General features: G+C 41.1%; 2 protein-coding genes across 2 annotated transcripts; both read right to left on the bottom strand.

Moving 5' to 3' along the window:
- Window positions 1-244: 244 nt before the first annotated feature.
- Window positions 245-5,484, bottom strand: cUnh5orf15 (chromosome Un C5orf15 homolog). The gene is made up of 3 exons (XM_079566393.1): window positions 4,987-5,484; window positions 2,477-2,746; window positions 245-1,113 (listed from the first exon to the last, which is right to left on the bottom strand). Exons 1-3 carry the CDS (start codon window positions 5,038-5,040, stop codon window positions 979-981), a joined length of 459 nt encoding a protein of 152 aa, XP_079422519.1. The 5' UTR covers window positions 5,041-5,484; the 3' UTR covers window positions 245-978.
- Window positions 5,485-16,437: 10,953 nt separating this feature from the next.
- On the bottom strand, window positions 16,438-24,255 carry vdac1 (voltage-dependent anion channel 1). Its single transcript, XM_079566371.1, has 8 exons — window positions 24,152-24,255; window positions 21,830-21,879; window positions 21,366-21,518; window positions 20,854-20,906; window positions 19,398-19,625; window positions 18,713-18,863; window positions 17,663-17,720; window positions 16,438-17,255 (listed from the first exon to the last, which is right to left on the bottom strand). The coding sequence occupies exons 1-8, from the start codon at window positions 24,216-24,218 to the stop codon at window positions 17,164-17,166; spliced, it is 852 nt and encodes a 283-aa protein (XP_079422497.1). The 5' UTR covers window positions 24,219-24,255; the 3' UTR covers window positions 16,438-17,163.
- Between the last annotated feature and the right edge of the window lie 3,439 nt (window positions 24,256-27,694).

The raw sequence follows: 27,694 nt of genomic DNA, 5'->3' as shown, positions 1-27,694 counted from the left end.
AAGCTGTACCTCAATAGCTTTGTGCGAGCGCTCCTCGGGCTACAGCTCAACAGTTTTCTTCAGCGAGGTTTTTCAATTCAGTTTAAATTCCAACAAATGTTTCTACAGTTCTGGCACATTTACACTGATGTTTACGTCGCAGCTCCTGGTCTCTCTCTGTTGTGTTTGCACATTTGTGACTCGCGCCTCAACATTGACCAAGCACGTATTTGGGAAGTGAGGAATTTTACCCAAATGCATTAAGATTAACAAAACACAGACAGCCTGCATCCGAATCCAGATTCTCTCCAAAGAAGAAGAAAACATAACTGTTGAACATTCGTGTAAACAATCGTACCGTCTCAAACATTAGCCACTGGTCAAATACAGGTATCTGGACTTGTCTCCTTATTATTACATGTTTTTGGGGGCTACGTGAGATAGAAACAGTTACAGTGTAGATGGATAATTATTATTATTAACAAAGCAGGCTGAAGAAATGTTTAAGGCTCAGAAATCTCCCGTCGATTACTGTACACAACACCCCAAATAAACTACAATAGTACTGCATTTGAAGGAATTAATTTAAGCGAAATATAACACATTTACATAAAAAAACTAATAAAAAACAATGAAAAGGCAATTTGCAAAAATATAGAGACAAGAAAATTTTAAGCCTGGGCGTCGCTGAAGGCTAAAGCGGTGGTTCTCAAACTGTGGTGTCTGTAGCAGTTCCATTATTTAGGCCTAAAATATACAAGGTATGCAGATCATGTCACAGTATAGCAACAGAATGATGTCGAGGTATGAAATTTGAGGGTTCTGTTAAGAATGAAAATGATGCTAAGTGCATACTCTCGATACCGCAACTCAATGGAAGATGAAAAAAGAAAAAGAAAATGCAGGTACTTCAAACAGACAAACATGATTGGTGAGGGGAAGAGTTTGAGAACCACTGATCTTAAAGTGACTGATCAGTAAGAGTCTGGGAGGAGGGCGTTAAAAGATGTAGTCGCGGGTGATTTTGAGCGAGGGCATGGCTTCGTTGACGTTGGTGTCCAGGCGATGGTACTCCACCGTGTTCCTGGAGCAGAGACTGTCCCTCCAACGGCGGCTCTGGGCCAGCAAGAAGATCTGAGAGGGACAGGGGCAGGGAGGAGAAGAAGAGTCAAATACAGTACGGTTACTACGGGTGGGACAATACGTCTTTGTTGTTGTTGTCATATCAGAAAATGGATTACAATACATTGACATAGCAATGGCAGCTCCTTATTGATTACAAAGGAAGCTGAACTTTGCCCCAAATCTCACCCCCAAAAATTGCCAATTAAGTCACTGACTGCCAATGACGTCTATAAACGTCAATTAGGTTATTCACTGGGAACGGCTGCAGCAAAGCCTTGAGCATGTCTGGTGTTAAAATCGTAGTTGTAGTTCTTTTATTGAGTCACTAGGTGGCAGCATTGCTCTTTGGATGCGATCACAGTCACTGTTTAGCTTGATTAAAAAAAGCTTGTACACAAACACCTTTTTTAGATGAAAGAAGAGAGTCTAATCTTTCTTTTGGTGGGTTTCGTGTTGACATAGACCTAGACCTAAATTTTCTGTGGGTCTTGAAAAAACAGTAAACATCCTGAAAAACCTCTGGCAGTGGGGAGCTCTCCGATTTGAAAATGGCTGGCAGTCAATGAGTAAAAATGTATTTTATCTTGCATATGTAGGTCTGACTGACAGCTGCTCCTCCTAATCTGTGTCTGTGAGAGCAGCATTAGCATTAGCTGCTGTCACTGTGAAGCTACAAGAGGAAAACTGAAGCTGTTGAGACCAAACATGCACTTTATTTCAGTAAATGGACAACATGTTTTATAGAAGCTTTCAAAAGAATGTACTTTTGTAGAGGGTGAAACATGTTTTCTGGCGTTAGCTCCTCCTGCTTTAGCTGCTATTAGCCACATACAGCTACATCATGACACAGGCGTGACAGCTCAGAGTTAGCCTAAATGTGGACTTTGATTAGTCCTAGTTTGGACTTGGTTTAGTTCCAGGTTTTCTTTGTTTAGTCCTAGTTATACTGTATATTATTCCAGTTTGAACCCTATTAGCATTGTACCTACTGTTTGGATTTGGTTTAGTTGCTGATGTTGGAATACTATATTTTCCCAAAATATGAGGCCTGAATCGATTGACTTGTAACTATGAATCAAAAGTCATAGTCAATAAATCCTGCGTGCACAAAAGGCTGCTTCTCCTGTATGAAAGACCACTAGCTGACACTGGTCAATGGTGGACTTACATTCTCCAAGGACAGGAGAGAGCAGAAAATGTAGACACCTAAGGCCAAACTATAACATAAGAAAGACTATGCCCTTTCACGCATGTGGTGTCAAACCTCTAGACATATTATTACAAACGTTTGTATTGTCAACACCAGATTTGGTACAGATTGGAAGAAAAGAGAAGTTTTTAACACGATACAAAAAAAAAACCTCTGCCTCACCTTCCTCTTGTTGTGGTAGGTGATGTAAACGATGGCCACCAGAAAGGCCAGGATGACCAGGTGGAAGAAGAAGTGAGAGTTCTCCTCCTCTGCGTCCAGGGGCTCCAGCCGCCTCACAGGAACATTCGGCAACAGCTTTGATCCGGGAGCGGAGCCAGCGTCCTTCCCTCCCTTGGCAAAATTTTCCGTCAGTATGCCATCGTACTCATTGTAGCTTTCCTCGTCGTCCTCCTCTTCCTCGTCTTCAGTGTATGGGTTTGCACCTGGCTCCTGTTGGGAACAGTGTGAGGCTTCAGTAACAAAAAGATCATGGAACCAGATTTGCAAACTATCGCATTTAAGGAGACGCTATGTCACTGATGTCTTCCATCTGACCGTTTTCATGCTTTTCCTTACGGAGCCTGAGCAGGTTAAGGCACACACTGCATAAAGTATTTAACTAGATCAGTATAAACATCTCAATTTGAGCACAATAATCCAAATTTTACTTGTTTTGACTAGTTAAGAAGTTCTTGGGCATTTGTCCTAGATTATTTCACTTGTTCTGAGATGTTTCTGACTCGTTTCGATACATTTCGTCCTTATTTCAGGTCATTTTCTTTGCCAATGGGGTAAGAAAATTGGATCTTATCTCATTGGCAATTTGACTTTCTTATTTCAAGCGAGATTTACCCTAGAACTGGTCTGAAATGTCCTCAAACAAGCAAAGCAAACTTGGTCTGATCAGGAAAAGTGTCTAAATGAGTGAAAATCACTCAAAACAAGATACATTTCCGCAATTCAAGTCATTTAAGCCAATGCTTGATATTCACTTTTTGTAGTGCAGCAGGTGGACTTTTGTTATTTAGTGATATCAAGTTGAAACTTTTACTGTAGATTACTGATGTGAATATGATAAAAAAAAACACAAGGTTCATTCAGCAGCTAATCTACAAGCTGCTGTTGCCAACGTTAATGTTTGAAGACCCAGAGAGTCATTAAGTAGGACTAATGCTGAGCAGGTTTAATAAGTCTGAATATTTACTAGGGCCGGGACAAAACATCGGATCAGATTTGGATCACAATACTTTCTGCTGCAATACCAAGCATCAATACTTTATCAAGTATAGCAATACTTTCAATACTTGTGCTTGGAGGCATTTTTATTATACACTCCTTTGCTTTCCAGTAGCTGTTACACAGCAGCTGGTTACATTTTGTGTCAATGCAGTTTATAATCTTAACATTTCAATAAATGTCAAATGGCATTTGGTTTATAAATGTGGACTTTTTCTTTTTACACATTGCAAGGTTAACATAATACTTCATAATTACTTAGTGTATCACAATGTGTATCGGATCAGCCCCGGATATTGATACTTGTGACAAAAGTGGATCATCCCAGCCCTTAGAATTACGTTGCAAAGGGCACGGACACACGGCCACCACGTAGAGCTCTTTTCCCAATAATGACCATTGACAGAAAGTAGCAATTGATAAACTAGGTCTTTTATATATATCTTTTTCAATCAAAATGAAATAGCTCCTGATCATCATTAATTTTGACAACATATTTTAATTTAGTTTTAGTCTTAGTCTTTTGACGAAAATGTAATTCGATTTTAGTCTAGTTTTAGTCAAAAAAATATCTTCAATTTTAGTCTAGTTTTAGTCGACTAAAATTGCAAGTAAATTTAGTCGACTAAATTTAAGACGAATTTAGTCGACTTTGCATTGATAATATTCATTATAATCATATTCAATGTTGTTCCTCTGCTTCATGGAGCTGCTCCACATGAACAAAGCTCAGAGCTGATCCTTTGGCAGAGAATTTACATGATCTGAGGCTCTTTCAGACGGACAATAGACGTTTGGATGATTTTAGTCTCTCCTTTTCATTTTTATTTAGTCTTATTTTAGTCGACTAAAATTTCTGTACATTTTAGTCATAGTTTTAGTCTCGTGAAAAACGTTTAATTTAGTTTTAGTCCAATTTTAGTCGTCAAAAATAACACTTTGACTAAAATTAAGACTAAATATTTTAGTCGACGAAATTAACACTCCTGATCATCTTCTGACTGAACTGTTCCTAAGCGAGACTGGCCGTTTTCCTGTGGTTCTAACACTGGCTTGGAATATTTAATCCCCAAAACGAGAAATGGCCTGATATTTCCTATCTGCTGTCGTACTAATTCTCCTTTTGTTTTCACCCTGAGGGGGTGAGGACTCAGCAAAAATGCTGCACAAATAAAATAACTTTTGAATCCCATTCGGACACCTGGAACCACCAGTCACCTCATTAGTAGGACATATGGGGTGCTTCCACTCCAAACAACCCCAAACTAAATTAGGGAAAATCATATTTTTGAGCTACCATGGGTTTTTGTAAACTGTGTTGGCATAAAATCTGTAACTCTCATGAAATATATTGTGTCTTCTTGCGATGAATATTGCAACACCTAATATTGCATTGGAGATAATCTGGCGGAATATTAAAACAGCCCTACACTGGACATTATTCCATCCCTCACCTGTTTGTTGGAGATCCCCGGCAAGAGAGTGTTCGTCTCTGGCTGAGCGGGCATGTCAAACTCTGTAGCATCTGTAAGCTCTGTGGGCTCTGTAGGCCTGGCCTTGACTTCTTCATCATTGTCTTCTTCTATTTCCAATTCCTCTCCATCCTCACCATCCGAAGTGTCAATCACAGTTACTCGCGTTTTATCCAAAAGATCCTCTTCAGACGCTTTGGACGTCGCGTTGTTTTGAGGCGGCGTGTCGGGAGCCTTGGCGTCAGTTGCAGCTTGTGTGTCCAGAGGATCGTCAGCTTGACTTGGTGCCGCTACAACTACTGTCACATTCAAGTCGTCTGGATCTGTCCCATCTGCAGCTGCTTGTGTGTCTTTAGCAATAGCATTACTAGCGTTCAATTCAGGCTGTGGGACGGCCAGCTCTGGAATGTGAGAATCCGGGGAGGTCTTTCCAGAATTTGTCGTTCCCTTATCGGTTGTTTCGGACGCCAACGTAGTTCTGGAAACCGACGCGTCTTTGGACTCATTTGCGGCGACAGGGTTTTCAGGATCCTTTTTAGCCGGATTCTGGGGCTCTGGAGCAGGACTTTGCGAACTTGCTGATGCATTTGGGTTTGCGTTTTGTGGAGCGGTTGAGTTTTCTTCGTCATTCGAGACCGGCTCAGGATTTTGGGAGACTGTAGTTGTGGTGAGGATGATCTTTGGCTCAGTCGTTGAAAGCACTGCGACACTCGCCACGTTCTCGATGGAAACGGGTGGAACTGCATGTTCATTTGAGACAACTGTAAAGACAAGATAAACAAGACTTAGCTCACAAATCTGTAGTCACTTGAATCAGTAGAATCGCATGAGATTGGGGTCGTGTTGCTGATTCCTGAGATTCCTGGCACATTCCCTAAAAATCTCATGAAGGCTTTGTAATGAAATGTACAATAATTTATTACTCACATAAAAGCTTTTGTGTTGTGTATTAATACGTACCTGGAGTGACCCCAGTGCCCCCAAACATGGCAGAGTATCTATGGTAATGTTAAATCTATAAAATTAAGACTCCAATCTATCGGCCTATTCATTGTTGTAAGTTAGGAGGTGATGGGCGGAGCTTAGCCAGAGGCAGGAAGCTAAAGCAGTGTCTAGGGCTGAAACAACTAATCGATTAATCGACAACTAATCGATTACTAAAATAGTTGTCAACTATTCCAGTAATCGATTAATCGTTTTCTAGTGAACACAGACTAAAATAGAGCAAAAAAGACATGACAGTTATGTATTTTGGATGAAAACCTACTTTGTTTTTCAAAGTGAGGGTCTGCAGTGTTTTGTACATCGTAAATTTCATAAATATCTGTCTTTGTCTCGTCCAATCAAAGCAGAATTAGCACAAAGAGCCTCCTACAAACGTTTACTTTAAGTTTACTCCATCCACGTGTCCTCAAGCGGCGCCACTTTAGCTTTATGTGGTCAAAAAACTGAAAAAAATACAATTTCCATGCACCTTTCACAGCCAAGCGATGAATCGATTAATCGTGAAAATAATCGGTCGATTAATCGATTACCAATATAATCGTTAGTTGCAGCAGGCAACTGGTAAATTTGACAAAATGTCTTGGAACGCCGAAACTGGTTAATACAACATGTAAATTAGGGCTGAAACAACTAATCGATTAATCGACAACTAATCGATTACTAAAATAGTTGTCAACTATTCCAGAAATCGATTAATCGACTAAAATTGAGCAAAAAAGACATGACAATTAGGTATTTTGGATGAAAATCTACTTTGTTTTTTAAAGTTAGGGTCTGCCGTGTTTTGTACATCGTAAATTTCATAAATATCTGTCTTTGTCTCGTCCAATCAAAGCAGAATTAGCACAAAGAGCCTCCGACAAACGTTTACTTTAAGTTTACTCCAGCCACGTGTCCTCAAGCGGCGCCACTTTAGCTCTATGTGATAAAAAAAATTGAAAAAAATACAATTTCCATGCACCGTTCACAGCCAAGCGATTAATCGATTAATCGTAAAAATAATCGGTCGATTAATCGATTACCAAAATAATCGTTAGTTGCAGCCCTAATGTAAATTCAGAGAGGATCAGAGAGAACTCCGAGTTCAGATGCAAGATGGAGACAGCAATGGCGCCCCTAGTGGAGAAGTGTAATGATAAAACTAAAACAAAACAACTGCGTCAGTGAAGTGAACGTTACTTTTGGACAAAGCCTACAATGTAACGTAATGAAGCACGTTTTGTATCATATCTGGTGTGAGGAAAAGTTCATATAACGTTAGCATCTTACTAGCTAACTGTAGCATTAGCCGTTTTGTTTACATACGAGTTTATTCAGCTGGACGCTCTGAGGGCGTAAATCGTAACTGTCAAGTGGGAAAAATAGCAGTTATTAGTTGTCTGGAACAGAGCATATGTCTGTAAGGTTAAATGCAATACTTCATTTTTATCCCTGGTTTGGGGATACTCATTCTTTCAGTTTTCTGAGGATCTAGAGCAACTATTTTTGAGGACCCGGCAAAGATCTGAGATGTTAGAATGGCGTTTATGAGAAAACCTCTCCCCAAATCCATCACATCAATCCAAAAGTGTTCCTGAAACTACCAATTCACAAATGAAGCATTGTGTATATTTGGCCACATGACATAAATTGATATCAACATTGTTTTCTATATTTTCTTATTTCATGAAACTCTTGACAAGCATCCTTCTCAGTGTCCTGTGAACTAGTCACTCATGCTTTTCGAGAGACAGGTACGGGTTAATTGTCACATGACGCTACAGGGACGAGCTCCCCCAGTCTGAGACAAACAATCCAACCATAGAGTACCTGCACCTCAAATAGGGGCGCCAAGGGGTGGAAAATCTCAGATACGTTTATGGAAACTTCCAATGGGAACTTAAGCTCTGAAATTGGGCGAATTTTCAAGCATTTACATTTTTTTCTTTTGTGAATAAGCTATTGGTGCACTGTTAGCTGCCCATTGTGAGGCTGTAGAGTCATGTCAAAGCATAACACAACTTTCCTAAACCTAACTTCTTGAATTAAACAGAACAGGTCTAAATTACAGGCTTTTAAAACAACATAATATTGTAATACTGCACACACTGGATGAATATATGCAAGAAGGATATAAAAAAGGAACCAGTCTATTCCATTTCCAAAAGCACTTCTTTGTATCGGTCAACATTTTAACCTCTTAACTCCCGCCTGAACCAAGAGGATCTTTTTTCCCTACGTCATCAGATTTTTTTTCCCATCATTTTTTTGTTGGGTATTCAACTCATTTTTGTAACTTTGTCATTTTTTGTCACATTTTGTCATTTTTCCATCCATTTTTTATCACATTTGTGTCACATTTTTGTCATTTTTTTGTCATTTGTTGTCAATTTTTTTGTCATTTTCTTGTCAAATTTGTATCACATTTTTGTCATTTTTTGTCACATTTTTGTCATTTTTTTTGTCATTTTTTGTCATATTTTTGTCATTTTTTCGTCATTTTTTAAAATCAAATTTTTATCATTTTTCTGTCACATTTTTTGTAATTTTTTGTCACATTTTTTGTCACATTTTGTCACATTTTTGTCATTTTTTTGTCAATTTCTTGTGACATTTTTGCCACTTTTTATCAATGTTTTCTCCCTTGTTTGTCACATTTCCATCATTGGTTTTGTCTCAGTTCTGTCGCTATTTTCACAGCTTTTTTTCCAGAAGCTTTTGGACTGGGTTAAAGCCAAACTAGAGAAAATGTGCTCGGTTCAGGTGGGAGTTAAGGGGTTAAACCCTGGTGCTCAGACACGGCGAAGATGATTTCTTTGAAATATCTCTCACAGCAGAGAAGAAAATTCTCAGAGTATAACTATCAACTTAAATGTTTATTCTTCAGTTCAAGTTCAAGCAACCTTCAGTTGTGTTAAGTCCCTCTTTACTAGGGCTGGATATCGTTAAACAGGACCTACTTACAAGACACTTCACCCTCCATGCCTCCAGTGTCTGCGTACACTGGTGTATGTATGAGCGTGTGAATGGGTGACTGGCTCCTTACTGTAAAGCGCTTTCAGTGCTAATGTGGGAAAGTGGAATAGCGCTATAAGTTGAGGCAATTAATATTAGTGTTTATACCATGGTCTGGTCATGGTCTGGGTGAATACTCGATTCTGGAAGGTTTCCATTAAAAAGTGATAATGTGCACCAGTTTAAAAACAGTTAAATCACGTTCTATAGATACAGACGGCATCTCTGGAATCGCCCATATATGGTCATGTTTGAAAACAATTAAGGGGGAAAACAATTTAGAAAAAAATCGAAACTTTCTCTAATTATTCAAAAACTACTTTAACAAACGCTGAATTGTGAATATAGTTTCTACTAAATAAAGATACAAAGACATGGAGAGGAGCAAAGTGGTTCAACAGCCCATAAATACATAAATAACCGAGAATGCTAACCTGATGCTTCATGTTAGCATCGGGCTAATGCTAACTGTTAGCTAGGGCTAGCTACAACTGCCGTGTTTTCACTTCTACTGAACAATCGGCAGTGAGAAAATATCCATATGGACCTGATTTACACTTGACTTTACTTATGTGTCATAAATAAGTTCATATTCCACCAGAAAATGGCTCAAAAGAGTGGAAAATTGTGTTTCTCTATTTTCCCCCTCGGTGAAACCACGCCCCCTTTTATGACGAGATGCCGTCTGTATCTATATCACTCCACTTGCAGCTGTTTCCATAGTAACGATTAACAACTGAGCTGGAACTACTTTCAGGTAAAACTGATTAAAAAGTGAAATAACTCCTGCCCGGGACTTAAAAAAAGAAGCAAACAGGCCCCAATGAACAGTTTCAGTTGGCGGGACCACCATTATTTCTGACAATGGACACCTCATCGTGGATTATCCCTTACGTATTTGACCTTTCTGTGACCCAGAGGCTGTATCGGTGGTCAGCATGGCGTCTTTACTTTTCATCACAGTGGTCTCTGGGACGCTCAAGGATCAATTGTTTGGAAGGTTTTCATCGCTGACGGAGCATCTCACCAGAAAACCTACAAAACAATCGATCCTGGAGCGTTGTAGAGCCATGATCAAAAGTACAATAAAGGTGGAATGCTGGGTCACATAAAGGTCATTTACGCACAAATATCACTCAACGCACCTCAAGTGTTTTTACATTTAACCAACTTGTCCAGGGGGAGTTTAGGAAATTTCCACAACCCGAGTGAGAGTGCGACAAACAACAAAGTCCTCTGAGATTACCGTCTGCAATGACCTCGGGACAGAAACGACTGCACTGTTTCAAAACAGGGCATCAACGCCACACACAACTCCACATTTCTAACTCTCTTATAAAAGCTGTGCGTGGTTTTACGCCGAATGAATGGATGTATTTAAATTGAGGCGTGACTGTGACTTTCTCCGGTGAGACTGAGTTTTGTGCAGAGAGCAGGAACAAGTTCCCATGAGTAAAAAAAGGGCCTATTCATAGACGTGGGACCGGGCCAAGGGAAATATCCCGTCAACAGCAGCACGTCTGTGTCAGCTGAGTGCCCAGAGATTATCAACAACAGGTTATTAACCCAAAGGTGGCTGTCAAAATGTAAACCTAGTGAATAAAATATTCACTAGATAGTAAAAGTAACAGTATTATTGCGATATTTTACTAAACTATTCAATACATTTTGATCCATTAGCAGGGCTTTTACAAGAGGACTAAGCAGTAGGTCTAAACCATGACTAAACCAGACACAAAACTGCAATATTAAGTGGACAGAAACAGGAAGGAGATGGTGTTTCCCAGCACACCCACCTCTGAAACTCTATCTCGGGTCGCGAAACAAACAATTCTATCACACAATCTCAACAGCGATGGAGAAATGGGCCAGGTCGCCAATGTTATTGATGCTATGTTCCCAAAGAATCAAGAAGAGTTGGTCAAAGTCCACCAAAACAAGAACAGACCTGTTAAAACAAGGAGCCGGGGCCAATATACCGTTTATCACTGTCTACCGGAGCGGAACTTCAAACAAAAGCCATTTATTGCATTGACAGGGGGTTCATTACCAGTGTATATATATACGACAGAGGCACCTGGAACAAGACATGACCACAGAGGACAAGCGTAAAGAGCTAGAGAGTTGTGATTAGTGACATTTTAAAGTACACAGCATGGTTGGACGGATTCAGGGAATAGGTTACAGTTCACATGATATTCTGAAGGGACTAATTCAAAATTGGGATAGTGGAGAATTCTTTGATGTGTGTGGAAACCGATACAATGCAGATGTTTTGCCTTGGTTTATGGCTTATGTCTCTGTAATTCATGGGACTGCTTGCAAGAAACAATGTCTTGTCTCTCAGAAAAATAAAACGTTGGCCCCGCCGTCTCAGATTATGACATCATCCATTCTAGAACTCAACCTAAACTAAGTAGTGGGTTTCAGGTGACAGAGTTCTAGAGGCCTACTTTAGTTACACAGGAAGGGGGCAGGTAAAAACCATCAGAGAGCTACTTCTTCTTCGTAGACACTAGTGTGACTATGTGACGATGGAGGAGGGGTTCAACCTGGTGAGATTGTAGCCAAGATATTGCAACAAAATGGCTTTAATTATGCCCTTTCCCTTGCTTAATTTGCCTAATAGGTGCAGATTCTGTTTAAAATGTTCAGACCAAAAAGAAAATATATCAAAATGTAAAGTCTAGCACATGTAGTAATGTAGAAAGCCTTTGACGAGCTATCAAAAAAGGTCTGGAGAGCTACTGGTTGGAGATCCCAGCCTTAGTTTGTATTGACAGTTTTTTTTTTCACATGAATTTCCCAAGTAATAATTGAAAAAATAGCCATAAACAAATACCCAAAGCAATTCTGCATTTTGACAGTTGCCATAATTGCCTCCATTGAATTTTCAGCCACCCACCACCTCTATTTTAAAGCATGTGAAGATCATATTATCGAAATAGAGTTCTTCATAATGAAACATGAGAAGTCATCTGTGCAAAATGCATCAACCTTGCCAAGGAGGAGGTAAATAAACAATACAAAAAAACCTACATTTTCACTCAAAGGAACAGGCCACCACTTTTCCATACTGAGATATGTTCTTACCTGAGCTTAGACGAGTTGATGCGTACCTGTCTGGTCTTTGTGCCTGTGGAAGAGCTCGGTCGCTTCTAACTTCACCCCGTTTGGAGCTATAGGAATATACTGGGAGAGGCCAAATGCTAACATAATCTTTGGCCGTTTTGCGTGACTGAGGGCACGCACAAAGACCAGACAGGTACGTATTAACTCGTCTAAGCTCAGGCAAGACAATATCTCAGTTGGTGAAAATGTTGGCCTGTTCCTTTAAACTACATAAATACTAGGGGTGTAACAATGCACCGTGCCGGGGTGCAAAAATCTGACGATATGAACCGTACAAAAGCGATGGTGCAGGTTTGAGTCTATATTTCTTAACTCATTGACTGCCAGCAATTTTAAAATCAGAGAGCTCCTCACTTTTCAGGATTTTGACTGTTTTTTCAAGACCCACAGAAAATGTAGGTGTAGGTCTATGTCAACACGAAACCCACCAAAAGATAGATTAGACTCTCTTCTTTCATCTAAAAAAAAGTTTGTTTGTATTTCTCTCCATTCTTTAGTAATCGTCCGTAGAAAATAGGTAAAATCACCCAAAATGCTGAAAACGAAAGAGCAATGCTGCCACCTAGTGACTCAATAAAATAACTTGTAGTTCTTTTGAGTCACTAGGTGGCAGCATTAGGCAGCACAACTAAGATTTTAACACCAGACATGCTCAAGACTTTGCTGATGCTGTCCCCATTGTAAAACCTAATTGACGTCGATAGACGTCATTGGCAGTCAATGAGTTAATATTTAAGCTAGGTGGTGCCAGTCATGTGCGTATGCGCGCACCTAAACACAGAGCGCATGTGTGTCATCATCACTTAACGCCTCCAAAAACACATAAAATCGGCGTGGCTTTGTAAAGGTTTCTCTGAGTCCGGCAGACGACCAAGCTGCAAGAGTGAAGATCCAGTGCGCCACACAAACGCGTAAGATCCAATCTCGGTCATAATTCACCTCAAAAGCTTTGTTTCCAATAAAGTCCGAGCGCACGGTAGCGCAGCGGTTAGCGCAGCGGTTAGCGCTCTAGCTTCACAGCTAGAAGGTCCGGGTTCGATTCCCACCTGGACGGGCCTTTCTGTGTGGAGTTTGCATGTTCTCCCCGTGTCTGCGCAGGTTTCCTCAGGGTACTCTGGTTTCCCCTACCACTAAAAACATGCACAATAGGCCAGGATGAATGATGTGTGTGAGGGAATGTATGGTGGTGGTCAGAGGGACCGTTGGCGCAGACGTGTGCAGTCGCGAAAGCGCCTCTGACAGTCTCCCCCAGGGGAAACTGAAGCTACAAACGTTGTTCACCACCACCGAGTATGGAGTGAATGTACAATTGTCTCATGTAAAGCGCTTTGTGAACATGTCTGTGAAAGGCGCTATATAAATAAAGATCTTCTTCTTCTAATGTTGTCCATGAACAGCCCAAACGAGCCTCACATCAAATGCACAGCTGTGTGTTTGAGCTGCCGTGTATGGAAAGCGAAACTGAAACTTACCACTTAACCTGCACCGCTGCTATTTTATTTTAGATCTTCTTTTTGTTCTTTTGTTTTGTTTTGTCCGTTTTTTTTAAAGCAGCTTTGAAAAAATTGAAAATAAGAAATTATTGCCTATTTTATTCTGAGACCATAAATACTGCCACAGGATGCATTTACCGAATCGTGAAATAGCTGAACAGTTACACCCCGGTACATCTCATGATCCAGATTACAACCAGTTTTACAGCCTGTATCTTACATGGCTCAATGATCTTTGTGGAAACCAAAACACACGCTCTTTGTTTGCAAATGGAGATGACAGGATTGTAAATGTCATGAATATAATCCTGACGACCTGTGTAGAGCGAGGATTACAAACTTGAACTGTGGATTTGGGAAGCATTTTCTTTTAACACGAGCAAAAAATAATCGTGCAACTAAAATTTGATGACACACACTAAAACCACGCTAGCGGCCAAAGCTATTTTATCTTGGTCACACTTGTCACGTAACCTGTTTATTTAGCACTAACTACATTACGACATTTGCTTTACGTCTAAGAAAAACAACAATCACACGTGACGAGGAAGTTAGCCAAATATCAAAGCTCGGAGTAAAAAATGTTCCTCAATATACGACCTGCCCAGAGTAAAAGATAAACAGTGAGATGATAATCTAAACTTTACGTCCCCATTTGTAACTTGAAAGACAGAAGTGACACATTACACCAAGACAGAGCAGAGATTGTCATTTCCTATAGTGATCTAACTAAAAAAAACTACGTATTTTTTTTGTCATGACTTACATTTAAAGGGATTTTCGCTGTGGGTATGTGTGCGTGTGCCGTAGTAATACAAGAAAACGCAGAAAGTTTTGTTTGGATGTTTTTCTGTCATCCCTGCGTCTCCCACCTGATTCTGAAGTCTCAGCTAGCCAGGTTAGCACCGCGATGCTAACAACCAGAAACGCTAGGTAAAGTAGGGTAAATCCTGGGAATCAAGGGGACGTCACGCAAATATTTGAAGATACAGACCTGGTAGTGCCGTGACGTTACCGACCGGAGCCGCGTGACATGACTGCGCGAATAACCGGACGAGGAAGATGAGGAAAAAGGTGAAAGTATTGCTCCTGATTTGCCTGGTCCTGCCACACGTCGCCATGTTGGATGCGTGAGTGAGCGCGAGACGGGGGCGTGGCTTGGACGCACGGAGGAAAGTTGTGTCATAAAAACTTACTGGTTAATTCACTGACGTCCTTGTATAAGTCTCTTCAAATTCTAGAGTGCAAAAGTGCCTTAAAACTATGTGGGAAATGATCTGTATATATGAGCTAACGCCCTGATGTTTTAGTCACAAATGTTTATTTATTTATTTTTTGGTTTATTTTTTGATGCTGCTTAGCTTTTCATGCACAGCAGTCATTTGTATTGCCTTTTTTTATTAAGATACATTGTCAAAACATTTAGACACTACAGTGAGATACATTAATTTATTAGCAGTGACTGTGACAGTCTATGGAAAATGTTTGCTCGTACCCACAAACATGGCGGATCTCTGTGGTCAGTGTTGGGAAGAATACCTTGAAATTGTATTTAGTTACTGAATACTGACTACTTGCCTTAAAACTGGGGTACCTGATTTTTCCTGTTGAAACTGTGAAATGTTTACTTTTGGTTTCTCGTTTCTCGCTCTCACAATCCCTCCTGCACATCCGAATTGCCACAGATGCTGCATCATGACACGTGTTGTCATTTTAAATCATTAAAAAAACAGGTCAACATTAAAAGTTCTTAAATAAATTTGTGCAATATGGAGCTAAAATTGAATGATTGAGTACTGGGATATATTTCCTTGATATTTGTAAAGTATCTGTATTCTAAATACTCTCAAATTAAAGCATAACTTTACCGGAATACAGATACTCAAAATGAGTATTCTAAATACTTGTGTTTAGTTACTCCCCAACACTGCCCATCGCCCCCTTTCGGATCAGTTCAGTTCACTTGAGACCGATGTCAAGATCATTTAGGGTAAAGCGCTCTGTTATGGGAGTGGTCGTGGACATTGTGCATGTGTAACAACCACAGCCTGTTCTCTTATGCTATGGCTCTGTATCCAAACACCTTTGTATATACAGAATGTGGCCATTAGGGGGGGCAGAGCCATGGGCAGAGCACTCGTCTACAAAAGAAGACTAGTCTATATATCGTGCCTTTAACATTCATGAATTGCAATAGGAAAAAATGACATGTAAATGTTTTCCAAAAGTAATTCATGAAATAGACTAATATAGCCTGCCTTTATTTCCAGCACTGGTAAGTCTGTATTTTGTTTATTTGAGCTGTTGGGTTTTAAAGCACCGGGTTAATGATTGAGAGAAAAAGAAAAAAATCGCCTTAAGGAATAGGCTTTTTATGTATTATTTTATTTAATGTTTTCACATCCTAATTAGGCATTTAGGTTGTGTGTAGAAATGGACAAAATTGTGAAGAGAAAGAACTTTGAATATGCAAACCAACTACTGACTCTCAAATGCCTGAACAATCAGTGTGGAGACATGCCCGCTTCCCCTTTCTGTCATCCTTTTAAATGTGTTAAATAAAAATGTAATAATATTTTTTTTAAGAAATTGGAAGTTAGAAATGTGTTACGAAAGTTTGGAACAATCCAATTTATTGGCTCCTCCTTTAATCGTTGGTAAATATAAAAATCAGGTACAGGGCCTTTGAAATTAGAGTTGGTGCAGCAGAGTAACAGCCACTTGCAAGATTTGTATCTGATCAATCTAGTTCTGCTCAAGTAGAAAAATAATGATAAAAAAAATAATAATAATGAGGAACAAGCACTGATCCTGGTTCAAGACTTTATTTCAGGGAATGACAACACTGTCCAGTATCTTCTCATTATGCCATTGACCACCAGTGGAAGACTGCCATTCCTGGTCCGTTCATTCATCGCCGTTTCGCTTTAAACTCCACTCCAACAGTATAGGACAGCTCATCTTTGTGAATGACACGCTGTAAGACGTTCGACATGTGAAACAAACTACTCAGTAAAATATGTTCATCTGACTCTATGTAACAAAACATTCACCAAAAGCACACGGAGGACAGGGTGAGACGGGGGACGTTTTAGGCCGTGGCGTCTACCAAAAAGCTACAAACCCTGCGCCTTTTCTTTGAGCCGGGAGGGTGTGAAAAGCGCCCCGCAAACGGTGCCCTCTAGAGGTCAAAACACATACCTGCAATTCGTCGTATCGATTGCATGAGAAAGCACAATGATTTAAAGCATAGTGTACAAATGTAGTGACATTATTCAAAGTGGCTCAATGCTGCTGTTCCCTTACAAGTCACACATTCCAAAACCCCTTACGCTTTGTTCTGAAATGGGCAAGAAATTTGACTCCCTTTAAGTGGCGCTCTTAAACGAAATATGCCAATCGCTGTAGTACGTCTTGGGGGGGGGACATTGGGGAGAGGCTTGTGAGGTTTAGAGCTAATCAATTCAAAGGTTTTGGAGGTGTTTTTCGTTTTAAATACGGGAATGAGTGAATGTGGTGTGGTCCCGGTGAGGTTCTACGCCTGGAACTCGAGCCCCAGGCCCAGCTTGTGGCCTCCGGCGTTGATGTTCTTTCCATCCAAGAGAGCGGAGAGGGTCATCTTAATGCCTGAAGGGAAAAAATTGAGAGAATTTATTTGTCATATAGAACCATAACATTTATTTGAGGTGAAACGATCAAGAAATGTCTTTTAAAAAGGGGCTAGATGCAAGTTGGCCATTTTTATACTCACTACTGCCACCTCAGGTCATACGTGTAACTGCACCTTCTATATAAAGCTCATGCATGAATTAACACCTTTTTGAGTGACAGTGTAGGATTTTAGAGGCAGTTAACAGGTCGGGGCTCATTCTACACATTAGGACATGGCTGGAACATGTAGGGGGAGGAAAATACTTAATTCTAACATTTTCAAACTCTGTATAGTCCCTACAAAAGGTCAAAAAACAGGTTAAGGCGCGGGTTAAGAGGTTGAACATTATTCACACTCTGATGGTCATTTACATCACACTCACCAGGTTTCAGGGTCTGAGTGTAGCCCAGGCCCACGAGGCTGGAGTTGTTCACTTTTGCCTGGAAACAAAACAAAAGAACAAGTTTATTATGAATGAAGATTGCTCTGATGCACTGGGATTAGCAGATTCAAACCTCAGAAAAAAAAAATCATAAACCCGAAAACGGAGCAACTGCCTGAGCAGATTCAGAAAGACCGATTCGAGGAGATGGACAGAAAGGCCCAGGCCTATCCAACATAGAGCGTAAATGAGACGCTGCAGGTGAATAGGGAAAAAATTTTACTTAAAGAAATCATTCGAAACTTCTGCCCAGATGACCGATATAAATACTGTATGAGAAAAAAAACTGCTTTGTCAGTTTATATTTTCATATAACGATACGGCTCTTAATGCGTAAAAACAGCCAAATTATCAGAGGGTATTTTGAAGGGGATAAAAATGGAAATTTTGCCTTGTTTTTTGTGTTCAAAGCTCAATCAATCAGGCAGGAATTGGATATAAACATTTAAAGAAATAAAATTAAAATATTGTTAAGTCCAAGACTGGAAAGTTCCGAGTCTGTGGAGCTAAATTTTGAAAGCTACAGATAAATGCACATGTTGTAACTATTAGATGATTTTATGTGAGCCGTTTATATTAATGCAACATAAAAGGCCTGTCATGCACCCAAACCATAAGAGAGTCCAGTGATCCAGTGATAAATGTTTTCTATTAGTTTCATAATTGACCTAATTGATCTGTAAAATCATGACAAAATTCCATTTCAATGTATTATTGGAAAACTCCTTGAGATGCCACATCTTATTGATCTTAAAATGAAGTAAAGAGGACCTTTTCCACTCAGTTCAGACTTTAAGAAGTCTCTTGGTATTGGTTAATATCAGATATCGTCAGATACTCAAACCCCAGTATCGGTATCGGAAGCAAGAAATCTGGATCGGTGCATCACTATTAATAATGTTGTCATTTTTTACTCTGATTTAAACGTAAACCCACTAAACCCGTCTTCCGCCCTCAGAGCATTAACCCCGCCCCGGCGCTGGGACTCACAGAGAAGGCGGCGTCCTGGTCGATCTGGTACTTGGCCGCGATGCCGAAGCGCGTGTTGCTGTTGCCCGCGGTCCACGCCAGGTTCACCGCCGTCTCCAGCTGGTCGTTCACCTTCTGATAGATGGAGCCGCCGAACTCTGTGCCATCGTTTCTGTTCCACAAACACACGCACACACAGCCAGCATTAGACGTGTTCGTGTCAAAACAACAAATCAATTCAAAGACGCCTGTGGATCTGTAGCACGAGACGGTCAAAGCCTGAAATAAGACTGACCCCGTGACGCCTCTCCGGTCTGTGCGGTCTGTGCGGTGCAGGTTATTTATACTCTGAGGTGAAGGATTTTCACTGGGCCGGGGAGGCATCAGGCCAACAGTGAGGAGAGAGCTTGGCTTTTACTGCTGGATACTTTGTAAGCCAATAGTACACAATTCATAATCTCCAGGCAGGAGGTCAAAATCAATAGACTAACGGACATTCTTTTTTGGCCTTCAAGTGGGCATCTTTTCATACTGTTCTGTGAAAAAATGCTCCGGGAAATCAGGCATTAAAGCAACAATTACAAGAATTTCCTGTGAAATCCTGGAGGAACTGTCCAGCACAGTAACAGTTTGTAGATTTGGAAAGACCGGCCTGACCGTAAAACAGAAACAACCCGCCTCTCGCACTAGACTTGTTGGTTCTTACACGTTGGTGTGGAGCTGGAACTCGTCCGTCTTGTATCCCACGGCGAAGTTGCTCTGAGTGACGCGGTTCCTGCCCGCCTCGAAGGTCATCTGGTACCCGGCGAGCCAGCCCTCGTACCCCACCACTGCCACGCCGTGGACCGCGGTGCCGTTGATGTCGTAGTTGACGTCACAGCCCACGTTGACGTGGTCGCACTTGTACGCCGTCTTCACCTTGCCGCCCTTCTTCCTGTTACCGAGGAGACGGGGACCGCCATTAGTTTGTTATTTTTATTCCTTGGAGTTTGTATCGCGTTTAGAGACACAAACACTGTGGTTTGGGGGGAAATAATGTGATTTATCTGGACCAGGAGTGTCAAACCCATTTTGGGTCGCAGGCCAAAACTCAGCTCCCACGTCGGGTCGTGGGCCGCATATAATACAGAACATTTTTCCAATAAATTAATAATAATGAGCTGTGATTTGGTCAAAGCCCCAACTTATCTGTAGCTTCATCAATAACAACGGTTTACACTTGTATTGCACTTTACAAGCCTGTGTCACAAGTTCCTCAAAGTGCTACATAGTCATTATTCATTCACTCCACACTCGGTGGTGGTAAGCTGTTATTGAAGCCACAGCAGCCCTGGGGCAGACTGTCCATTTACCGTGCCTATATAATGTGTTGTTCATATCCTGAGCTCTTATGTCAGTGCCCTCTGCTGGACACGTGTGGAACTTTTTTTTTATTTAATGCCCCCTAGTGGCTAGAATGAGCATTCTGGTTATTTTTTTTTTTTTTCTTACATACTCTGGAATTTATGCTCTACAGGGCAGGGGCTGGATTAAAGCATCTCACGGACACCCCTGATCTGGACAAACGGTAAAAATTCAAATTTTTGCCGTTTTTTAAGAAGCTTTTAGATTTGGGTAATGCCAAACTGGAGAAAAAGTGCTTGGTTCAGGTGGGGGTTAAGAGGTTAATAATGCAGCCATATCAAACCCAATGGAGAAAGGGTATGACTTCTCTAGAAGACATCCTCTAAAACAGTTTGAGCCTCAAAACTGAAATGCTGAGCCTTATTCCCACGGGGTAAACGGGCATTTTCAGGCGATGAGGAATGTCAGTAATTCACTCATTTTGAGAAACGTTTAGATAAATACACGGAAAGACGACAACAATCCTTTTGTTATGCGTGCCGATTACCTTTAGGGCTATGTGTTTTACGTCTTAGCTTGCCTTTACTTTTAAACTTTTTAAGTGGATCAAAAAACAGCCTTTAGCAGCTTGTGATCCAATTGATTTTAAAAAGGTAAAGCTTTTATGAAAGATTAGGCTCGACCTGGCTTGTGCTCAGTCTCAGCTCATCTTCTGAGCGCAAGCCCAGTCTTTACGGTGGTTTTGGTGACCTCTGGTGGTGCACAGTTGAAGATGCAATGTTTTTTTTATTATTTGGGAAAGAATCAGAAGTCCTTACCCAGTGTTTGGTGAGAAAGACGAGTCGAACGTCAGCTTCAGGCCTTTGAGCAGCTGCGCAGAAGAAAACACTGGATGAACTATTGAAACATGACATGACATGATTTAAGAGAAACTCATGAAGAAAAGACACTGCAGTTGAAGAAGGGGAAAATTAAATGTAGATAAATGAATTTGAAATGTTTGATATAGATTACTGACATAAATATTAGAAAAAAAGATGTATTGCTAGTTTTCTGTCATCTGTCACCTGTATATTTCTCCCAGAAAGAAAATGACCATATTTGGATTACAGCGTCATCTCGGTCGACTTTTGTAGTACACGTGAACACCAAACCTGTCAATATTTGTGAATGAATCAGCCTTAAAAAAAGGCCGTACGACGCCGACACTAAAACCAAAATGTTAAGGGAGAAATCTAGTGTCTGGCCTATATACAAAGGAGCCTCGTTTAAGCGGAGAACTCGTAGTACAGATGCGAGGGTGAAAAGGTTTAGCGTGTCGGGTCTCCACCTGGTCTTCGACGGTGATCTCGGTGCCTAGAGTGTTGTCCGTGTTCCACTTCTCGGTGAAGGTCAGACCGTGCTCGGCCCATTTGTACTTGGTCTCCAGAGAGCCGTTGACTTTGCTGGTCTCGGTGTTGGCCGACCCCGTGCTCGTGAACTCCTGTGGGAACAGAACAACGTGAACAACGTGAACCAAATTAACCAGTCGGGCGGTTTCAAATGTACTCCAGATGTAAATATATAGTTTCAAAGACTGTTGGGTCAGTCCGGGAGAGGGATCACCTGAAACACCAATATCTCTGTCTAAATTCTCCGTGTGACTGAGTTGATGATAACGTGGCTGACTTAAGTGCAGGCCGCCTGTCGACGCCGCCGGGTCAGGTGACGGGAGAGTCAAGTGCAGCTAATCTGCGCCCGGTGTCTGGGGCAAACGCGGAGCAGGGCCTTAATCTGATTTAGGGTCAGACTTACCAGGCCGTTCTCTGACTTTGTTTTCAAGTCCAGCTTAATGAGCCCGAAGCCTGGAGAGAACAAACAAACACAGCGGTTTAAGTTTACTTTGAGAGAACATGAGGAGTCCAGTGATGTGTGAGGTTATAGAACATTAGAGTGAAAGGCTTGAATATATATAGATTCTAAGATGATGATGCCAGGATTCATCAGGCTCACGTGATCACGAGCAAAGCAAAGTATAAAAATAAAAGAAATCTTTTAGATCCCAAGATTTTCATTTTTATACTTTAAATACATTTCAGATTTTTTCTTTCTTTTTAAATTGTATTGTTTTAAGGATTTCAAACGTATTGGCCCGAACTCCCAACATTTGAGCTGTCATTCTATAATCGACCTTAAAAGGCACATTATACAACTTTTAATGTGGGGAAAATAGTTGATTTGTGCGTATTTGACCTTTCTGTGACCCTATGGCTGGTCAGCATGGCGCGTTTAGATTACATAATGGCTGGTGTACACTGTGTCTTAGAAGATATTCAGATGTCACATTGCAGGACGTGGGACGGCGTGTGTTTAGTTGAGGCAAGTGCCTCATACTAGTGGTTTTTATTTCTGTGAAAAAGTGCCGGGAAAGTCCTGTAAAATGTGGAGTCAGAGCCGTCTCACTGCACGACCTAAGATTTTCCCCATGGCAGGTGATCGTTTGTCGCAGACGGCCAAAATCGTGCAGTGTTCACCCGGCTTTAAGCGCTGAAACTGGATTGACATTAAGTAACAGAGTTTAGACGTTTTTTAGACCAGAAAAGAGCATTCTTGGAACTAAAATGTCCAAAGCTGGACTGGTAACAGCAGAAAAGATTCTTCCTTGGACTTAACATTACACATCTCTTTATTGAAGCTAGTTTTAGATATGAAAGACTTTCATTCATCATTCATAATTGAAGAGCATTGATTCTAGAGTATTTTGGTTCAGACTGAGCTCAGAGCACAGTCACATCCAGCTGTTCTACCACATGGATCGATTTTTTATGGAGCCGTCATCTGAATAATAACTAGGTCGTGTTCATAACTCATAGAGAGACACTTCCAGTTCATTCATTGATTATACAAAGCTACAGAATGTCCTGTATGCACCCTATGTGGCCATAGCCTCGTCGTACAGACAAAACATTAAGCGCCTCCACAGAGCCGGAGCATTTCTTCATCAAGGCGGGCAAGAAGCACGGAGCATATGTTAATGCCAACTTTATTTATAAAGCACATTTAACATCAGCTACATCTGCCCAAAGTGCTGTACAATATACTGTGTGCATAACAGCTCTACCCACTGAGCCACACGACTTACAGTTCAACTGCATGACACATATTAGCCAAAATGTTCACAAAAACAGCTACATTTGTTCAAAGTTTTCTCTGCTTTTCATCATTTCACTTCCTTATTGCAGTGGTTCCCAGCCTTTTGTCTTGCAAACTCCTTGAACCCTTTAGTGTTACTCTGAGTGACCTCTCCCATGGCACTCCCTCTAGAGCTGGTGCAATTTATACAGAAAGCAGTCACTTAAAAGGACTATATGTGAGCTAATAAACCTAAAATACTCCCAAAACTATACATTTTACTGTTACAATATAGTTTTTCCTTTCAAAATAATGTTCTGTTTCACTTTGTCCTGGATTCCCCCTGGTTGGGGACCACTGCCTTAATGGACATGGGCACAGGAAATGACATACGTAGAGGCATAGAAATAAATAGGGAAACCATTCTGCGTCCATTAGCCTTCCTTTTACCTATAGCTGTTAGCATTAGCCATCAAACGTCCTCAGTTATGAAAGATCATGTCAAAGCCTCGTTAGAAACCATTCATGAATGAACAGACCTTTGAGATTTTACTTTAAATAAGATCAGCGTGTGAAAGTGTCCTCTGAGCTACATGCTAAATCACATTCAGTTAAATTTCAGCTTTTAGTGGCGTTGGAAACACATCGAATGGCCACTAAACACCATTTTGTTCTACTTCTAAATCTTCTTTAAGTGTGATTCTTCTTACCACAGACAAAATTCATCAAACAAAGTCATAATTACTTAACTTAACCTGTCATATGCACTTTGACAATTATTTACTAAACTAATTTACAGACAAATACAAGAGGTGAAAGTAATTTAGACGCACTTAATTAGAAGCCAGTGGATTCTGGTTTGTCTGGTTTGTTCTGTTTTTATTGGACTGCGAGGTGTAGAACGATTAAGTTCATGAAGGCGATAAATCATATCTCACAGTCAAGTACAACCTGTGTACTCGCCATATTACCACGACAACTACTTCAAGTACTGCATTTTCTCACCGTAGCCCTTGGTGAACACATCCCTGGCGGACTTTCCCAGGTCGACGTAGGTGGGAGGTACAGCCATTTCTGCAACGCAAACATCAAGGTTAAGGACAAAATATAAAGGACTGCAACGTACTCTAAAGGATCATGGGCTATATATTTTGTAATCTCGTACAGTTTGTCAAACCGGCAGCACTTTGTAACCAGTGTTGGGCATTTCACAAGCCCTTTTCTGAACGCAGAGTTTACTTTAGGCTGCGGTTCGAGTTGCGCAGACTTGCTGATAGTATTAAAGCAGGGCACGGACAATAGGGGAAGAATGGCCATTTCTCAACCCGAGCTAACGGAGGTGGTTCATTATTGAACTCAAAGTATTTCAGTTTTAGAGTGAACACCCTTCGACAGCGACCGCAGTGAGTCACCCGGGCTTCTGCCAAAACATGAGGAGGAAGTCTTTCCACAGGAGTGTTCTTTTACTTTAAACATCCAAAGTAAAGTCAACTTATTTCCAAACTTAAGACGGAGGTTCAATTCCCCACTACAGGCATGCTGATCATACAGGACAGTAGAATTAAACCACTTGATCCACAAAAAGTAGAATGAGCCTCACACTTTGGGTTGCCAGATTCAGATTAGCCAGTTTCTACATTTTTTAAAATCTTTTCCTAATTCCCCTGGATCTGCCGGCATTCAAACTGTATTCTGATGATGATTGCGTCTTAAAAATATATTGACTGTAAACTAGGGCTGGAAATATCATACAGTGCACACGGTTATACTGGTGTCACTTTTGGACACCGGTGTAAATGTTCATCATACATACGCTCAGCTACACAGCAGCATGAACATGACCCAGAACACGGAAGCTTTAGAGGGAGGCGCTTAAAAATGAAAATAAAATGAATTAAGCTTCTCCATCGCTTGAACAGATCTTAAAAACAGGTTTAGCGTCCCTTAGCATGGCACGAACAACAACACGGCAAACAAAACCACCATGCAAGAGTGGTGGAAGCTAAAAATATCCCAATTCATCTGTGGTGTCTTCATCCCGATCTCACGCAAGTATCAGACGAGCTCATCTAACCGTTTTTCTCAGTGCGTGTGCGTAACCGTGTGCTCCTGGTTGCCGTGACACCGACAGCAGTGAGGAGTCGCGGCGGAGGGAAAATAGGGGGATGCTTGAAAACTGCAAAAATGTGTTGTTGCTGCTTAACCGTAGACATAATATAATAAAGATGAGCGGGTCCCATTCAGCCCCATTCATGAGTCATGTGTGAAAATTAATGGCCGCTCCATCCATCTCCTCCTGTGAAGCCTGTTCGTTAAAAGGGCAAAAGGCGGGAAGCCCTGCACTCACGGGGCGGGCAGAGCCTCCACAGAGCTCAGAGCTTGATTGACAGGCTCTGGAGCCAGTCAATGTACTGAAAATGCTAAACAAAAACCAGCGTGGTTAAAAATATTTCACTTGCGTTGTCACATGGGTCAGCGATTTTTAAGAAAAAGAAAAACTCTTTGGAGCCAGGCTTTTAAGCCGTTTTTGGGACGTTTGAAGTCCCATTAGAATCAATGCTCCAAAGTGTCTCTTGGAGTCACCCCTGGCCACCAGGGGGTGGTATTACAGCGATGTAGCTCCCCGCCATGAGGACCATGCAGAAGCAGGTTCCTCGCCATTGGGCGCGTCACAAATGCTTTCTATGTTATTTGTTTTAAAGCCATTTAAAAGAAAGAATAGCTTTAAAATCATTTAACCCATCAGCTAAAGGCTGTTATTTTGTCCGTCGTCAATAATGCCGCCAAATACATCCTTACCGCTATATTTCGCTTTTATCACCATATACATTTTAGGTCATATCGCCACATTCTGTTGTAAATACAATATTAAGAACAAAAGATTTGTCCCCAAAGGAAGATGGAAAGAACCTCAATTTTTCACACATTTAAACAGGCAGGGTGTGCAACACGGAGGAAGTTCTAAGCTTTCAAATGAGACGTATCAATGACAACCAGAGTTCATTTGTAGTTTTTTTTTTAAACCCTAGCGCAGAGAGGGGCCGGTCCTCCATCACAGAACTTCTGACCCTTAAGATGAGAATATTACTAGGGCTGGGCACTGTTAAATTTTCGAAAAAAGTATCGAAAGCAGGTACCGAATAAAATCTCTTTAACTCCCAACTTTAACTTTCGACAATGAAGAAACCCGGCCCCTCCACCAAGCAAACGTGCCTACCCCTTCCCTACAGCCATCACTTTTTACATACGTCTCTAACACTGAACAGCCTGGGAGCCATTCCGGTGCGCGCTCTACAGTCCACACACAAACACAGGAGCTGCCAAGGCCCCCCCACTGCTGCCAAGTGTTAACGCTCTCGCCGTGCTCAGGCAAAATGTCACAGGCCATTACAGGACGAGCGGCTCAACCTTGACTTGAGCGTCGCGGTCACACACAGCACACCGCAGGGATGACCATGGATGTGTGCAGCGGATTCAAACTCTCAGTGTGCTGCAGACCCCGTCCCATTGCTCTCCGTCATCAGAGTGTGCCGTTTCTGAACCCTCGTGAAAGTGGAAATCTGTGGAAAATTCATCTCACTGCCCATGACACAGATCAGTGGAGCATCAACTAATGAGGTTTTAAATGTATAAAGGCAATAAACAAAGGGGAAAGGACACTTCAGGAACACCGGGCTTGGCCACAGGCGCCACAGAGGTCACAGAGGTCAAAAGATCCATTCATCTGATAGGTTCAGAGTGAAAGCAGCAGAATCGTGACTGGAAAGGAGCGCCACTTAAACCAAAATGGAAACCTTTTGAACAAGTTTGTAAAATTAATTTAACCTCTAAACTCCCGCCTGAACCGAGAGATCTTTTTCCTCACGTCAGATTTTTTTCCAATCATTTTTTTGTTGGGTATTCAACTCATTTTTGTAACTATTTAGTCATTTTTTGGGTCATTTTTTTTGGTCCATTTTTTGTCCATTTTTTAATCACATTTTTGTCATTTTTTCGTCACATTTTTGTCAATTTCTTGTGACATTTTTGTGACATTTTCATTATTGTTTTCGTCTGTTTTGTCGCCATTTTCACACCTTTTTTCCAGAAGCTTTTGGATTGGTGTAAAGCCAAACTGGAGAAAATGTGCTCGGTTCAGGTGGGAGTTAAGGGGTTAATGGAAACTCAAACTCGGCAGGGTTTATAAGTGATGGATTTAAAGATTTTGCAGAAATGGAAACCTTTATACTTTCGCATTTTTATTTGATTTTGATGAAAACCTGCTTTGTTAAACGCACATCAAAGCTCCACATTGTTGTCATATCTTGCTACAATCGGCATGCAAAGACATATTTAAATGATTTTTGCTAATAAATCTCTTAAACGATTCATACATTTAAAACACACGCACAAAAAAAACACCTGCCAGGGATAAAAAAGGTTTTAAGGTGCCCAAAGCTGCCCACGTTGGACAGAGGGCAGCATCCTCCTTGTCCTCTCGGCTAGCCATTAGCATTAGCCTCAACTTTAAAAAACCACCAGCAAGTGTTAGCCACATTAGCATTGTGG

Source organism: Gobius niger, assembly GCF_951799975.1.
Source record: "Gobius niger genome assembly, chromosome: 11".
Classification (NCBI taxonomy): domain Eukaryota; kingdom Metazoa; phylum Chordata; class Actinopteri; order Gobiiformes; family Gobiidae; genus Gobius; species Gobius niger.
Note: the sequence above shows the minus strand (reverse complement) of the source record. Positions and strands in the feature narration are given on the sequence as shown.